Genomic DNA, 17,026 nt, shown 5'->3' on the forward strand with positions numbered 1-17,026 from the left:
TGCAGACAAACTTATAAACAAATGGTCACGTGTTAGGTGTCTGAGGAGTAGATGGACTGTGTGTGGAGAGGAGAGGTGTCACAGGAGGTGTCACAGGAGGTGTCCTGCAGCAGTGAGGCTGTATCAGCTGTAGAACCACATGCACATACGATGTACTGAACTTTAACTCAGGTCAGTGCATTTCAATTGTTTATGTGGAATCAATTTCACTGTTCACATTCTAAATGTATATATCATTATTTTATTCCACTTATATTGCATGTTACTTTTAATTACTTTACAGATATCAAATGTTGACACCCTTGCTGATTGCAAATTTTACCGGTGTTGGATTATATCTTATCTTATCTTATCTTATCTTATCTTGTCTCAAACCAGACCTCTTACATCCGGGCACATTACACCTTCATTTATAAGAGTTATCTTCTGTTGCATATAATATATTATTGTACATGCTGTATTTTTTCAATTTTTTTTTCCAGCTTTTCTATATATGATGTATTATAATTCAAACATAGGACAAGATGGTAGATATATATGTTTTTTAAAGTCTTCCACACTAGTTTGAATACAAGTTGCCAACCAACAGGCGGTGTCAGAGATCACCAGTGGATGTAAGACAATCACCCCAGGCGGATCAGACCTGGGTGTGTCCCCCACATATTTTATACTCTTACGTATATATTTCTGTAATTTCTGTTTATTGTTATTGTCTTGGTCTATATATTTTTCTATTCTTGGTAGGAGCGACTGTAGCAAAACCCAAGTAATTCTGATTTTGATGAAATAGTCAATAAAAGACTATAAGCTGATTTCTTTGCTGTTTCTTTGTGTGTACATAACACATATTTTGCAAAACGACTTGGCTAAATCAGCAACATATATTCAAGCACTAAAGTAAAATTACCTGTTATGCACTATTATGCTTTCACATAATTACTGTATTCTAACTACCTTCAGCCACTGCAGTTTAATCTATAATAATGCATAGAAATGTTATCAATCCATGCATCCCTCCTTCACCAATAGCATACTGCAGGAGCCAAGATAAATAAATACCCAAGGCAGGAGACAAGATCCCGAATCACAATTGCAAAGTGACATCCACTCAGAATATTTTGCCTATTTTTCACAGGAAGAGGAGACATAAGGGAAACTTTATTTATGTCCACCACAGGGTTCATGAACTCATCATCTGCAAAGTAACTTTCTGTCAAGATGTCTCGCAGGAGAGAAAATCCCTGTTTGACCTCAAGGTGTCAGCATTGTCATCAGTTAAAGGTGGCAGGCATTCTGAGTAAAGGTTTTGTGACTGTGTTGGGAGGCATTGGCCTGAAGGAAGCTACACAGTGGACGAAGGTTCCATGTTTGAGGCCACATCTCCAGCACAAACAATCAGGATCGGTCGGTGAAGAAGACTGAGGACTGTTCAGTATCTGTGCATCACATCCCTCTGGGCAGCTTTAAAAAATACGTGTAGTTCCCAGGCAGCTAATCCCTAAATTGGTTAAACCAGAATTTTCAACATTAAGAAACAATTAACTTATACATCTTTCCTAGAGGCTTTGCTTTAGATTCACAGATTACATATGTAGATGTTCATGATAAAATCACAAGCAAGCAACCACTGATTTCAGTTTTTTATTGAAAAAAAAACCACATGAAAAATACAACTACATCTATACCTCACTTGTTTGTGTGTTTGTGTGAGAGAAACAGCCATATCAAGAGAAGACAACAGCATTTGTAAACAAAATAACTATTCAATTTCCTCAAGTGTGTAGGAGAAAACATTTGGTCCGTTATATCTTCCAGTTGTGAATATATAAAAGGAACTAGAGCTGTATTGTTAGTTTGGTCATCAGGTTTTATATGAACATAGTTACAGCATCTTTACATGTGCAATCCTCGGGTAACCTTTTACAATTGAAATCTACAATTAATGTACACTTTTATCTACATTTCTCTATACAAGTACAGTATATTCAGAAGCATCCTCCTATAACGTCTATGTAAATGTTACATTTGAATTTTATCAATTACAAAACAGCACATATAAATTGAAGCTAAAAAAAGGGGGGGGGAGAAATGAAAATCCATGTTATATCAATCAAGATAAGGGTTAGATTGTTATACTACGGGAAGCTGAATTTAGAATAGTGAAGATTTTCATATAATCAAACAACATTTGAAAAATCTACATTCAAGCTATTGACTACCATTTTTCATATTTAATAAAAAGCTAATATTTCATAGAGACACGTGAATGTTTCAGCTAAATGATTGTTAGTCATCTATCCGCGTTAGAGGGTCTATAAAATAATTGATCCACAATCATAATGAGAAGTGACCAGACACACAATCATTACCGTCTTTCCATTGAAAGAGTACACCATTGTTGTAGAGGTTTTCTGTTTGGGTATGATTTAGTTAAAAGATTGAAAAATTTGGATAATATTTTTGGTTGTTTTTTTGGTTGAAGTATAAAGGTTTACAAATCTGATTTGATGACAGTTTAAATTCTCAACTGAGCAAATTCACACAATTTGACAAAGTTAAGACATTTTGGTTCATAAGTTGTAATGATTGTAGTCATTTGTTTGATAAGTATAAGTTAGGAAAATAAAGTTTTTACTCCAAAGAATAAGAAATAAAGCCACTGACAACTGTAAAGAAGTTTGTAGATACACAGTCCTTTCCCCCCTGAAGAGCTTGGCCTGCTCACTGCAGTGTATGTGCATGATATTCAACACTCAACAGAATGATTTTTATATCCTTCAATTACATTCTCACACAACCCTAAAAGCAGCACCTGTAAAGCCAGAATAAAAGTTTCCATAAAGGTCAAGTATGGGCTGTGATCGACTGTTGTGATAAGACTCACAGCAACACTGAACTCTAGTGGGAGAGATTAGTCATCACAGTTCTGAGAGAAGTTGGATATGACATGCAGGCCACAGACCACCAGGCTCGAGTGAAGTTCATGTTTAATAGTAAGCAGCTGTCACCCCATGGCTGACACGTGCGGTACTCTTAGGAAGCATCATAGCACAGATCCTATAGTGTGACCGGAAGGATCCCCCCACATTAGTGGAGCTCACTTGGCGGAATTATATCCTAGCTGTACATCGAGTTTAATCTGAACCCTCCAATCATGTGCGAGGAAGGTTTGCAATAAAGAAGAGATTAGTGGAGGTTCAATGCAGGAGAATGGTTTCATAACAAAAGAGGTAGCCCGGGACGAAAAGCTCGCCCCTACATCTTTGTCTCGCTGTCGGCCGCCCTCTCGTTCTCGTACTCGTTCTCCTGGCTGATGAGCTTGTACGGCTTCTTGTCGGCCTCCTCCACCACCGAGTTGCCAACCTCGGGGTCCTTGTTCTGCAGCTCGTGGCGAGAAAGGTGTTCCACTATGCCAGCGCCGATTGAGTCTCCGAGGACGTTGGTGGTGGTGCGCAATCGGTCCCTGAAGAAAGACGGACAACAGGTGAGAACAGGTGAGAACAGGTGAGAACAGGTGAGAACAGGAGGTGAGAATTTACATGAGAACACAAGACAATGTACGATAAGATGAAACAAGAGAAGACAAAATAAAAAGACTATGTGAAACGAGAGAGGCAAGAGGAAACAAAACGGGAAAAGAAAAATAAGACATGACAAAACAAGAGACAAGAAAAGACAGATCCATGTGGCGCGTTTGTAAATGTCTAGGTGTATAACATGGTCGGAAACTGGAGGCTCTTAGCGCTGCAGGCCATCCACAGCACAGACAGGAGATGGGAGGAAGTGGGGCTTTGCACTGGGATTGGACGCTGACTGAATAAAAACCAGATGGATTGAGGGACATGGAATGTGAGGGGAGTGTCTCTGGAAGCTGTCCCCTAATCCACTCAAGAGCGTACATTGCACCAATCTGATCAATTAATCCCTTAACACACCACTGAGTGGAACGTAATTGAATTTATACGCCACTTTTTGCTTTCCTCGTAGTCTAACCCCCGTCATCACTGTAGATAAATCCACTTTTTACAGTATATTAAAGGTGTTGTGGCTCAAATTGGACAAAAATCCTATTTATCTTTATTTAGATTTGATCGTTTTAAAGTGACGTTCTCAAAGATGTGATATATCCAATACTTACAGGAACCAATCAACGGCAATGATGAGCGAGATGTCATCGGTGGGCAGGCCTACCGATGTGAGCACTATCACCATAGTAACCAGTCCTGCCTGAGGGATTCCAGCTGCTCCAATACTGGCTGCCGTGGCAGTGATGCTGATGGGAAAAGGTGGTGCAAAGAAAGAAAGTTAATAGTATTTAATTTAAAATAAGGGAAAAAAAATTGTCATTACAGTGGAACCAAAAAGAACATACTGACATGTCCTTAGTTTGACCACTTGATTAGTTAGTTTGTTGCTGCATTAAAGAGGGTCACTTAAACTCATTCCATTCCTCGGGATGAAATGCCATCCCCCATTTCTCCCACAAGGAAATAAACTGACAGACTGGTGGTTAGAAAACCATTTATCAAGCTGGAAACTGTGGTCTTGAGGCTTTGCTTCGCTCAAGTTGTCTTCCAAGCCATAATGAAAGACTTGTAATAGCAACATTCTCATGTTCGTCCCAAAACTCTGAGCTGGCGACATTCACTGAATAAAACACTAGATACTAAACAGGTTTCATACCTGATGGTGAGAATCTGTCCAAAGTTCAGGTCATAGTCGTTGACCTGGGCGATGAAGATGGCAGCCAGGGCTTCATACAGAGCTGTGCCGTCCATGTTTATGGTGGCGCCGACAGGGAGCACGAAGCGGGTCACACGCTTGTCCACTTTGTTGTTTTCCTCCAAGCATTTAAAGGTGATGGGCAGAGTGGCTGAGCTGTGAGAGGACACAGGGAGGAAGAGGTCGGACAGAGAAAGTGGGAGAGTGATGATTTATTCAACTTGTCTATTATAAACTACAATGAGTGGCTGCACTGTTAACTCCACTAGGGAGGTTATGGTTATTTTGTATTGGCTGTTTGTTTGTCTGTAAACAAGAATATACAAAAAGTACTGAACAGATTACCAATACATTTATTTCCCGATCCAGAATTTGTTTTCCTCTTTCGTTGAAGTTAAGGGGAATGTTGGGCCTTAGCGAAGGTGTGCGCTCTATTGAGTGCTAAGATAGTAGTTATTTCTCTTACACTAACCAAAAAATGTGGGTAACTAATATATAAATCATGCTTATCGCCCACGGTCACTGCATACAAGACATTTATTATTAATTTATTATTATTAATTATTCCCTGGGAAAGCCACATTATTAAAGAAAGAGGAAAACAAATTATTTGACAAAATAATATTATTATATTCCAAATTTGAAGAAAATGTATCATTGCCGAGATATAAATAGGAATAAAGCAAGTTTATTTTTGAAGCAACTTTCAAACGTGCAAAATAAAAAATGTGATGTACACAAATTAAAAGATACACTATTGAAATCAAGCAGTGCGACCTTTAGCCCTGTCACGCACCTTGAGGATGTTCCCAGGGCGGTGATGAGCGCCTGCAGCAGCCCTGCGATGAAAACGAAGGGGTTTTTCCTGGTGATGACGAAGTAGAGCGTTGGCAGGACCAGGATGGAGTGGATGGCCAGTCCACTGATGACCGTCACTGTGTACATCCCCAGCTGGCCACCCATGGTTGTAATGTCATCCATCTCCACGATTTTACCGGCAATCAGGAACAAGATACCGATGGGGGCATACCTGAGGATTGATGAGGTGGTAGTTCATCAGCGATTCATTCAACAGAATCTCTGCTCATTCCTCCATCCATGCACTTACCACATGATAATGGCAACCAGCCTCATGATGGCTTCGTTGAGGCAGTCGAAGAAGTCCTTCAGGGGCTGTCCCTTTTCCTTCATGCTGCTGATGATCAGGCCGAAGCCGATGGAGAACACCACCAGGCCGAGGGCGTTGACTCCGTTTACCGACCCCGGCACCGGGATCATCTCCTCCCGGCTGATCTCCTGGCTGCCGTTGAGTGTGAATAAAGTGTCATTCACCGTCATCTTCACATGGACCACTCTCTTGGCATACTTCGTCTTGAACTGGATTTTAAAACAGAAACAAATTGGGTTAAACAGCAGTTAACTCCAGGGGCAATAGCATTTTATAATTGCTTTTACTCAAGTGTAACATTTGAGTTTCATGTTCATTGAAGACTCTAATTTGAAGACATCTTTTAAGTCCCAATTCATTAGAATAACATGAATGGATCAAGTTTATTGATAAGTGGATATAGATATTTGACACTAAAGAGAATTTCAGAATCCATTTATTTCTTTGGGCTTTCCTATGTTGCCCTAACTAACTGGTTAACAAACTTTCACAATACCAAATGCCCTTACCACTTCAAATGTGCTGGAATGAGGAATTGAAAGCGGAACTGAAGCACGATATGCGATTGAATATACAGGAAAAAACTTTATTTTGGACCTTGAGAGAATTGTGTTTTTTTTTATCATTGTAAATAAAAAAATGTATTTAGTTAGTGGCATAGAGATCTATGAAAGGAAGCTGAAAGTTCACAGGAAGTATAAATATATACGGAAACATATTCAATTGAAAGTATGCATGGAGAGACTTTAAATAATGCTTCAATACGGGTGATGATATGCCAAAGAGCGAGTTCCGTAATAAAAGCATTTTGTGTAACTGCAGGACAGTGAATGAGATGAAGATAGAGGTGGAGAGAGACTGACCTGTTTGGTGCAAGCTTCCACGATGTTTGGAGGAAACATGTTCCTGAAAAACGAAAGAGGTTGGGATTAAGAATTCACTTGTGCAGCACTGAAACACAGAAACTGGCCCGTTGACATTCTGCTGCCTTTTTTAGAAAATGTATTTCTTCAAATGTCACAGATCTTAGATTTTCCATCCCCCACTTTGTCATCCTCCATGTGAGCGATCAATACCCAAAGTGACAATAAATGAGGGAATACTATTTTTGAGGACAGAATCACTGAAATACCTATATGAGCATGTTTCGATATTTAGTAGTAGAAAAAGCCTATTAACAATAAGTTATTTGTATAGCACTTTCCCAAAAAGGTCCTAAAAATAAAATAAATAAAAGAAAAAAAAGTACATTACATAAAATCCCAAAGATTAAATATGTTTTTGAACAACACTATAAAATGAGATTTACAAGCAATAACAGATATCTGATCTCAGCTGGTCAGTAATTCCAGTGATAGGCGGCCTGTCTTGCAAAAGCATGATGACCTGCAGTAACCAATCAGGCTCTGAGAACTACCAGAAGATCAGCTGATGGGCTCATGGGGAGAAAGTAAATCCTTGATATGCATCGTGTCTTGATTGTGGAATGCTTTAAAAGCTATCAATGTGTGTTTGTGTGTGTGTGTGTGTGTGTGTGTGTGTGTGTGTGTGGGCACCTCATAAGATCCAGGAAGGAATCAGCCGGGCTGATCTGCTCTATCTGCGGCGGCTTGGCGAACTCATCCCTGGATCCTTTTCCAGGGTGGATGATGAGCACCATGACGATACCAATGAACACAGCAATGACAGTGGTGGTGGTGTAGTAGACCACCGCCCTCATGCCCATTTTACCTGAAGCACGGCCGTCCAGAGCAGCCATACCTAAAAAACAAGAAAATACCATACAAATGTATCTATATATTAGCATTTATCGACATCCAAACATCATCAGAGGCCTGGATGTTTATTCTCCACATGGTTCCTATAGAGGGAGCAGCAATGCTATAAGCCTGTGGTGCTATAAGCAGCTCCATGTGGAATCATGTAAACAAACCACATAACCAGCTACAGAGCAGCTTATATGAAATATTTTTTACCAATGACCTGAATCAGCTTATCGTGACTCGCATTAGAAACTGTTTCCTAACAAACCCTTTTATCAGTGTATTTTATTGATTAAAATGATTATTGCTGTTATTTCTTATTGTTTACTATTGGGATATTAGAATGTTTCCTCCAGAGTCCTTGAAGATCTGCAGAAGTATTTTTTTTACGAGAACTTAAACTCCTGCTGCCCCGTCTGTGCCTGTGGTCTTTTAAACGTTCCCCGATGTAATTATTTTGTTGACTTATTTCTTTATTCATTCCTTTTATGATGGGATTTTAACCAATCAATTATTGCTTTAATGAGGGACTTTTTAAGGGGACTGCCGAAGCACTCATTGGGAGTGCTGTGATTTAACCCCAACCTGACCCTAAATAAAGTAGCAAAACAAAATAGATATAAAATCATATAAAACAAAAAATAATCAAAAAACACTGCTTTGATATTGACGCTCCTTGTTTTCACCAGCATGTGTTCCCGAGGGAAAACAGTTAGCCTGAGAAAAAGCTGCTGTGATTATCAGTGCGGCGCATCCATCTGGATTATATGACGAGGTATCTGTGACAACAAAGAGCGGCAAGAAACATAAGCTGACTCTGAACTTTACCGGCGGAAAAGATAACACCTTCTGTGCAGCATCCAGCCGCAGATCAAATGTACAAAAATCTGTTTATATATTGTATATTCATATTTAATATATATAATATATTCTAAATCATAGGTGCGGGGAAAACTCTTTGAAAGCCAATGGCCATTCTGGGCTTTTTCAGTTTTTTTTCTTCTATTTGATCATACAACAGAAACATATACGTTCCCATGTGTGACATTAGTTTGTTAACACAGAAACCAGCCGGAGGTGTCAGTAAGGGATGAACAGTCTGACCGCAGCTGACTATCTGTGTCACAGAGACAAGGATACTAAAAACAATGTATCTGTGTTGCGAGAGGAAAACTGAAAACACTGTGAGGGATATCCAGTCAAGGCCATAGCACAGATTGATGTTTTACACAGAAACAAATGTGATGCAGCAAATCTGCTCCTGATTACACACATAAAAATGTGGTTTGGTTTGTTTCTGTTAATTTTTTATTTCAGCACACATGACCTAAAATATGTGAATCTTTTTCAGGCCACAAATCAGTTCGGTGCAGAATAAAAAACATTTATTTAAACATCAACATAGTTGATCCTCGTGTAAAAGCTGATAAGCCACTGACTGCAAAGAGTTGTCCAAACCAGAGAGAAGTTGGAGGCAGTCAGAGCTCAACAGAGCCCGCGGCTGAATCTGTCCTCCGCAGCTCTAATAGCATTAAGCAGACTTTGCAGGGATAATGGTGTAAAAGAGAAATGCAGCCATTCAGAGAGCTGGATTTGGAAAACAGAGAATCTGCCTCAGTTGTGACAATCGCGTCTGTGGCATTGCATTTTCACACTGTCAGGTCCTATTATTGCTGTTTTCTTCATTCAGATCTGTACAAGGCAAAGCAGGGCTTTGTGCGACAGGAGATATGTGTTATTTTCACTTGTGGCACTTCGGCACCGTGTGTACTAACGTGTGTGTGTGTGTGTGTGTGTGTGTGTGTGTGTGTGTGTGTGTGTTTGTGTGTGTCTGTGGGTGGGTGTGGGTGGGTGTACCTAGTGGCCCGGCTTTGGCCCTCTCTCTCTGTTTCTCTTGTATCAACATGCCCAGGACTTGGGCTTTCATCCACCGTCCTTTCTGATCCTCTTCCTCCCTTCTTCACCCTTCCCTCCCTCATTGTCCTCCCTCAAATTCCACACCTCTCCTCACTACTACCTCTTGTTTCAGGGTGCCCCCCCCCCCCCCAGAGTACCCCACCCACCCCCAGCTCTTCCTCCTCTCCCACCCCCACCTCTTCCCTCCGTGCACTTTCCCCCCCCTGCACGCTGATCTTATATTGCTGCAATCCTCTTTCATTGCCTCCTCCTTTTCTCCCACCCCCCTTTATTCTGCTCTCCTCTTATTCCCTTTCTTTCTGACAGCCCTGGGAAAACTTGTTGACTTTGTCAGCCCCGCACACACAAACACACACACAGACACACAATGATCGCCGGCCTGTTGTCCAGGCAACAGCGGACGCAGCCGCACCAATTTCATTCTTTGAAAAGAACGAAAGGACCAAGACTGAAGGGGAGCAGGGAGAATGACTTTCTTTCTCATATGGGGGAATGTTCATCAAACACAAAAGTACAAGCCTACTTTGGGGGGGAGTTGAATCACAGGACATTGTGGCCCCTGCAAGAGGTCGGTCCCGAGAGCAATTAACATCCCCTGACACTGGGCAGAGATCGACTCCAAACTTCTAGCAGGACTTTATTTGAAGGCCTGCAGCCAGAAACCACCTTCACATATCAGTTGATGGACTTTGAAAGATTTTTACAGAGAATTAATATGGTTTGATAATCCACTTAAAAAATGTGTTGAGGATGATTTGCTGCTTTTCTTTGTCTTGTATACTTAATGTGAATATCATTGGACTTTGATGAGGTGGTTGGACAAATAAAGCAACCCCAACTAATCTACCCCTTTTCTTACTTAATCTAGACGAACAATTAAGAGATTTATCAAGAAAGGTCAGAAGTGGAAATTGTAGCCAGTTGCAGCCCACAAAGTTATGGTTTTACGTTTTTTTCACGAGCTAAATGGTCACATTAACTCATGTTGATTGTTAGTTTTTTATTTATATGTTACATTTTTTAAATCAATCAATCATGAGACATTTTCCACCAAAATACCAACAACTCCCTTTGCTCGGCCTCCCTCATGTTGGTGATCTCCTCCCTCCCGTGCACCGTGCACTCTGCGCTTGGCACCGAGATACCAGAGAGTTGCAAAGAGCGAGTTTCGGGGTCAGGAAATAATCAAAATGATCTAAGCACTTCTGCATGAAAGGCCCACATATGTAAATGAGGACTTTTCTGGGAAATAAAGCATTTTTTGAAGCACATTAACTTAGATATAAATAAAAAATGTAATTTCCCAGTTTAAAAAAAAAAATTTCCTCACACTAACAAAAGATGTAGTATAAAAAAGTCTGTCCTGAAAGACATACAAATGGTTTCTGAGTCCAGGTTTGGAGGTTTATCTGAAAATAAATTAGATACGGATACGTTTAAATAATGTTTTACTTATATATTGACCGTATATCCCAAATCATAGTATTTGCTACATTCTTTAATTTACCCAATTATACTGCTAGTGCTACCTGGATGACCTAATGCAGGAATTTAAAACCTCAAAAGAACTTTACTTTATCTCACTTTTATTCTTTGACATTTCTTTGACTTCTAAAGAGTTTTTTTCCTATTTTACGTTGATTCGGTCATTGAACAAACTCACAAATGATGTGTATGTCCAGTTATTTCTATCATTGTTGTCATCATACTTTCCAGATGTTTTTTTCGTTACTCCTCCTCCTGGTCTTCCCCTCGACTCCCACTCCTAAATTGAAGACCCCCTTCCATTGACCTCCTCTTTAATCATCCGCCTTTTCCTCTTTTATTACCCTCATCCTCTCTTCCTGTCCAGCCCCTTCTTGGCTCTATAATTACTCATGGACGCTCGGCCCTCATAATGACATTTCTCGAAACAATATCGATTATTTAGAAATCATAAATTAAAAGGTTGGTTTGATATGTGAGTGAGCACATGTTAAACAGATGTTTTTATGGATGGGGGAAGATCAATAAGGATCCTGCAGTTAATCTCAAGCCCATTCCTCGTGATCCTTCATCCTCCATTCTTCTCCCTGTCTATCTGTCCACCAGGCTATCTTTCCCTCAAGGCTTATACCTTCCAGGCTTCCTACGCATGTTCTCAGACTTATAGATTCCCAGTTCATCCAAACTTTTAGACTTAAAGCCAAGTTTCCTTGAACCGGGACAGGTCATTTCACAAAGTGGCACAAATCCCTCTGGGGAGCGTGACTGTCCAGGGCCCACGTGTTTGCAGAAAAGAAGTCATATGATCTTATTCACGATGCTCATATCCTCAAAAATACGTTATTCTCAATGTCATGCTCCAAGTCCATGCATGTAAACAAATTGCGGATTCTTTGTGAATCCAGGCTGTTTGCTACAGTGATAGAAACATAGATAATCACACAGCGAAGTCTGTCAAAACAAGGTTCTCTCTTCTCAAGTTATTTTATTACTTCAATGGGAGGTCATACAGGTTCCGCAGAAATCTGAAAAGTTTGAAAGATAAAATGGTATCATATAGGTCAAACTGTGATGCAGGTGTCAACACTATGGTCATGTTACACATTGGCCTGAACACTTTTGTGATGAGAGATAGTCTTATGACTTTCAATCGATAAGCAAGTCTCGATTCGATGAAAATTTGATTTAAACAAAAATAACTTTTAGTCCTTTCTAACATATAATTAACATCAGCAACTTGCAGTATGATGTTTTTGTCATCAGCATTTTGGAGTGTTGAACTCTGATGGCCTTCCATGTGCTGCTGCTATTCTCTCGCTAGTGGCCGGCTGCATTTATGGTCAGTGCAAATAAAATCTGTTCAAACTACTGTTGTTGCACTGAAAGTTAAAGGAATTTAACACATGTTATTGTTGCAAGGGCAGATTTTCTCACGGCACATTGATTCAAGTCTCTCTCTGAAGTATGGATGAAAGAAAACTTTGAAGTGGCGGGCTTAAATTGAAATGACGTGTAGTTGTGTTATCTGTCGTAACACGGTAGTTGACTCTATCTGGTAGAGCGACAGCTTTCTAGCAGGCCACTTTGCATCTGATGAGGAGAGAGAGGAGCTGGATGACTTGGTTACACAACCTCTTTGTTGATTTCCACATGTTGTAGCTGCGGCCATGTGACATGATGTCAGAGGACGCTGATGTTACGCCCCGCCGCAGCACAGAGTAGGGTTATTATCGGACAATGAGTGTCTGTCATCCCCTCAGGAGATTGGTCTCCTGGCCTGTCAATCACTGCTCAGCGACACCACATCTGCTCTCAGTACGTTCCGATCACACTCATCAGTCACTGCTGCTGCTTTTGGACGCTCTGGTTCCATAATTTAAATGCATTGTTTTACTTCGACAACAAGAAGAGGCCCCAGGAAGAAAAAATCCCTGCATGTCTGATAGCGTCTAAGAATCGTACTAACAGTGGTGAACGAACTCTATACATCCCTGGATTCGAACTGGAAATGGGTTTATCCGAAGCACAGGCCCAGAAACGTGGCCTGGAACTTCACAGCAATCCAGACCAATTTCTGAATTCTAAACTGTTTATTCAATTGAAACTCATTAAAGTCTGGACGGCGTCGCTCATGTTGTCAAGATGAAGACAATTAGTACGAGGCCAAAGCATGTGATTGAGACCAGCGCTGTAGGTTCAAAACATGTCTCTCTCTCTCTCCTTGTCTCTGTGTCTCTCGCTCATGACGTTATCCTAACCCCCGTCCACCGCTAGGCCCAAAACCAACAAACAGCATCGGCTGAACAAACAACCCAGTCTGCCACTCATGAAGTACACGTTGGTCAGCGACGCCACGAAATATCAAACACCACTGTCACTGGTACGTTCCGTTCACACAGTTTTACCTACAAAATGTGTGACTGCAAACACACACAGACAGACACACACAGTCCCCCTTTTTCCACATGTGAAAACTGATGCCATGTTGACAAGAGAGAAGTTGCTAGTGGGTTTGTGATATCAGGAGATGCAGTAGAGGGTTGTGAGATGTTTGATGTAAATTTAGAACAAAGCTACGTAGCACAGGCAGGATCTGAGAAATGTGTGCTTATTTTAGACTTTAGAAGTCATTTTCAACTGAGATGAGTTCAACTTGATGTTACACCAATGTAAGAGTACTGAGAACAAGCCTTGGGTGTCTGCAGCATTGTCAGCCATGTTCGGAAACCTGATGTGATATGATTATAGACATATGTCGGTTATAAGAGTCAAAGGGCTCATGCTTATCGCGAAAAGTTGGGAAAAAAAGCATATGTCTGTGAATTAACAAATCCAGCTTTGGTTCTGATAAAATGTACGTGAAAAAAACTCATGTAAGAGGTGACCTGAATGAATGAATGAACACAAGGCTGGCGAGTTTGGTGTCCATACCAGAAATGAGACTGGAAACCAGCAGGGGCAGCACCAGCATCTGAAGCATTCTCATCAGCAGCTCTCCAGGAAAAGAGAAGAACTTGACTTCGCGGTAAGTCATTTTATAAGGACGCAGCGCGAATCCCAGGATTATACCTGAAGAGAGGATCAGATACGGAGAAAGAGTCAAAACCTTGTTAAAACATTTCAAGCGACTAGAGCTTAGAGCCAATTAAAAAAGAATTGCATTTTGAGTATTTATGAGCGTTTAACTCTGGAAAGCTGACACATCATCTTTGTATAATAAGACCAACTTGCAGTTTCCCGAGCAAGTAAATGTGTGGTTCAATAGCCGAAGTTTCCAGTCTACGTGTCATCACATTTCGCATTTGAAATCATTTGAAAACATTGGTCTTTCGTTGTGAGGCGTTGAACCACCTCGCCCGTCTGAGTCATGTGTCCTAAGTTGTGAAATGTGGGGAAAAACTTTCTTTTGCAAAAGTTCTTTCTTTCACTTTCACTTTTGTCAGCCCTAAACCACCACCAGGCCCAGGTGGCAGCTCCAACAGCCTGAAGTGATGAGTAGCCTGAATTAAACAATCAATCAAATGAGTCTGCCATGGCTTGGTGTAACTCTAGCTGGGCTGCAGATGTGCAGGCGGTGTGTGGGCCAGGCTCGCTTCCCACTGAGTACGACTCAGAGGTTAATGGCAACAGGGCAAAGGTCGGCTACAGGGTCGGATTTGGGCCAGTCTCTTAAATTCATCTGGGTTTCCTTTGTTCTCTCATCTGGGGACTTTCTTTCTATTCTTCTCCTTCTTCCGTCCAGCTACAGGGGAGCTGCTCACACCAGATTGATGGATCATTCGAGCAAAGCTTTCAATAGTGGAGGGGCTGGCGTGGTGATAGATGGAGAGGAACAGTGTTTCTTCCTGTAACCTCCACTTTGAAGTCAATTAAACTAACTAAACAATACCGGTGTGCAAACAGTGTGTTCAACGAAAGCAACTCTCCCCCCAAAATATGTCACTTACCAATAATGACAGCTGCAACCGTTAACAACACAAAGGCATTTCTGATGAAGAACCCCTTCACATCATCTTTCCTGATGTTCTCCACTCTCTTCCTGGCCACCAGAGACCGGGACTGGATCCCATCCCGGATCCGATGGAGGCCGCTCCGGGTCGTCTGCGGGTTCTCCCCGTTGCTCTGAGTCATGGCTGCTGCAGGAGCGTGAACCCCACTGAACCTCTTTCTCTCTGTCGCACCTCTCTTTTGGTTCAGAGCCCACACGCTGTCTGATTGAAAGGGAAGGACGACAGATTGATTTATATATCAAAACATTAAAAAGCAATCAGACCCTGCACTGCTCTGCTCTTTGTTTGTTCAAAAGTTTCTAAGTTAAGATACATTTATTTGTCCCAAACACATGCACAGACATGCACAGGCACACTCATGCAGGTAGGGAAATTTAACCTCTGCTTTTAACCCATCTGGTGCAGGACACACAGAGAAGTGAGCGACCATGTACGGCGCACGGGGAGCAGATGTTGGGGGAGTAAGATGCCTTGCTCAGGGGCACTAGACAGGGTAGGGAGAATCCTCTTGGATTTTTTGACATATCAATCCAGGTTCGTCTTTTTGTTGTTTCTCAGTGGAGTCGAACCAGAGATGAACCAGAGACATTTTCTGCCCATAGTCCAAGATCTGCCACTAGTCCACCCTCTCGTTAGACTAGTCTAACTTCTCTTCTACACTTAAATGTCACTTAAAACATCTGTATACAATACTCAGCACATACAAAGTGGATTAAATTATAAATATCTTACTTGACAGATTCAAATGTAGAAAAACAATCATTTAGAGTAACAATCATGACAAATTCTCCACAAACACCATGCAAAAACTGAGATAGTTCAACTTTTCTGTCAATCCAATGAACTCAGTGAATGATAAACACATGTGTTGCAACGTCGAAAGCATGCAAACATAAAGTTTAACTTACAACACGTGTACAGTCTGTGTTACACTGATCCACACTCCCGCACATGCACACACACACACACACACACACACGGTCACTGGTCAAATGGTAAAATGCATTTGTAGACATTTAAAATGTAAAAATACTCAAATAGAAGTTGTTTCTGTACCTTTTAGACTTGAGCAATAACTTCCCTTGGAGTAAGGTCTCAGTGGTGGTCTAAATATAGTTTGTTTTCCTCTTTTTTCAGGGGAAAGCTCTGGTTTAGAGCGCGGCGAGTTGGGAGAGGGACAGAGGAGCTCTTTGGCTGTGAGCTGTCTGGTGTGAGCAGCCAGCAGTGAGGAGAGAGAGAGAGACGAGAGACAGAGGAGAGGGGAGGAGAAAGGAGAGGAGGGAGCGGGGATGAGGGGAATAAGGGAGCCAGTGAGAAATTAGAGGTGGTGCCATAGTAAAAAGAAAAACCAGTGAAAGTCGGTCACAGTGTGGGCTTGTGGAGAGGTTAGGCGGAGACTTGGAAAAAAAAAAATGAAGGAAGGAAGGTAGAGAAAGAGGAAGGGGGGGGGGGGCTTTTCAGACAGAGGGGAGCTTCAGGAATAATGAGGTTTCCAAGCAGGAAAAAGAGAAAGGACCTTCTTGTTTTCTTCTGTCCTCCTCGGCCGGCCTTTCAAATGGGGTTTTCACGCTTGATAAGTTCAGCCGGATTGAAGATTCCTGTGGAGAGTGAGTCAACGGAGAAATAAAAGTCCTTCATCCATCAAAACATATGGAGGTGGATTAGCCATTCATACAGTTATTGTGGCACCGCTCCAACAGAATAACTCATCCATCAACATCACTTTACCATCTTTTGCTGCATGACACATTCACGCCATGCAAAGTCCACGTGTCCATCTTCTTAAAAAAAACTGCCCAGTGTTTATCGAGCTAAACACAGCAAGTAAATATTTGCCAAGTGCCAAATGTGCACGTGGCTGTGAATGAAATAATCTGTGTATACTGAGTCTGGATGTTTTTGGCAAATAAGCTGACTTTAACGCTACTGGGATGGTTAAAAAAAACAGGATAATGACTGCC

General features: G+C 41.3%; 1 protein-coding gene across 2 annotated transcripts; it reads right to left on the reverse strand.

The window, feature by feature from the left end:
• Positions 1-1,628: 1,628 nt before the first annotated feature.
• On the reverse strand, positions 1,629-16,368 carry slc1a3a (solute carrier family 1 member 3a). 2 transcript variants are annotated; one of them, XM_053421011.1, is made up of 10 exons: positions 16,122-16,368; positions 15,003-15,262; positions 13,987-14,124; positions 7,447-7,651; positions 6,754-6,796; positions 5,831-6,099; positions 5,519-5,752; positions 4,684-4,878; positions 4,139-4,273; positions 1,629-3,463 (listed from the first exon to the last, which is right to left on the reverse strand). In XM_053421011.1, exons 2-10 carry the CDS (start codon positions 15,184-15,186, stop codon positions 3,256-3,258), a joined length of 1,611 nt encoding a protein of 536 aa, XP_053276986.1. In that variant the 5' UTR covers positions 15,187-15,262; positions 16,122-16,368; the 3' UTR covers positions 1,629-3,255. The 2 variants fall into 2 exon arrangements, with proteins under 2 accessions (XP_053276986.1, XP_053276985.1); XM_053421010.1 differs by having other exon boundaries at positions 15,003-15,266; positions 16,122-16,347.
• Between the last annotated feature and the right edge of the window lie 658 nt (positions 16,369-17,026).

Source organism: Pleuronectes platessa, chromosome 4 (assembly GCF_947347685.1).
Source record: "Pleuronectes platessa chromosome 4, fPlePla1.1, whole genome shotgun sequence".
NCBI classification, from domain to species: domain Eukaryota; kingdom Metazoa; phylum Chordata; class Actinopteri; order Pleuronectiformes; family Pleuronectidae; genus Pleuronectes; species Pleuronectes platessa.

Excerpts from the sequence above, each read along its gene's own strand:
- slc1a3a (XM_053421011.1), bottom strand. The coding sequence starts at position 15,186 with ATGACTCAGAGCAACGGGGAGAACCCGCAGACGACCCGGAGCGGCCTC. Across the intron at positions 6,100-6,753 it reads TGGAAGCTTGCACCAAACAG|TTCAAGACGAAGTATGCCAA; the intron begins GTCAGTCTCTCT and ends TTTAAAATCCAG. Across the intron at positions 4,274-4,683 it reads GGACAGATTCTCACCATCAG|CATCACTGCCACGGCAGCCA; the intron begins GTATGAAACCTG and ends TTTTCCCATCAG.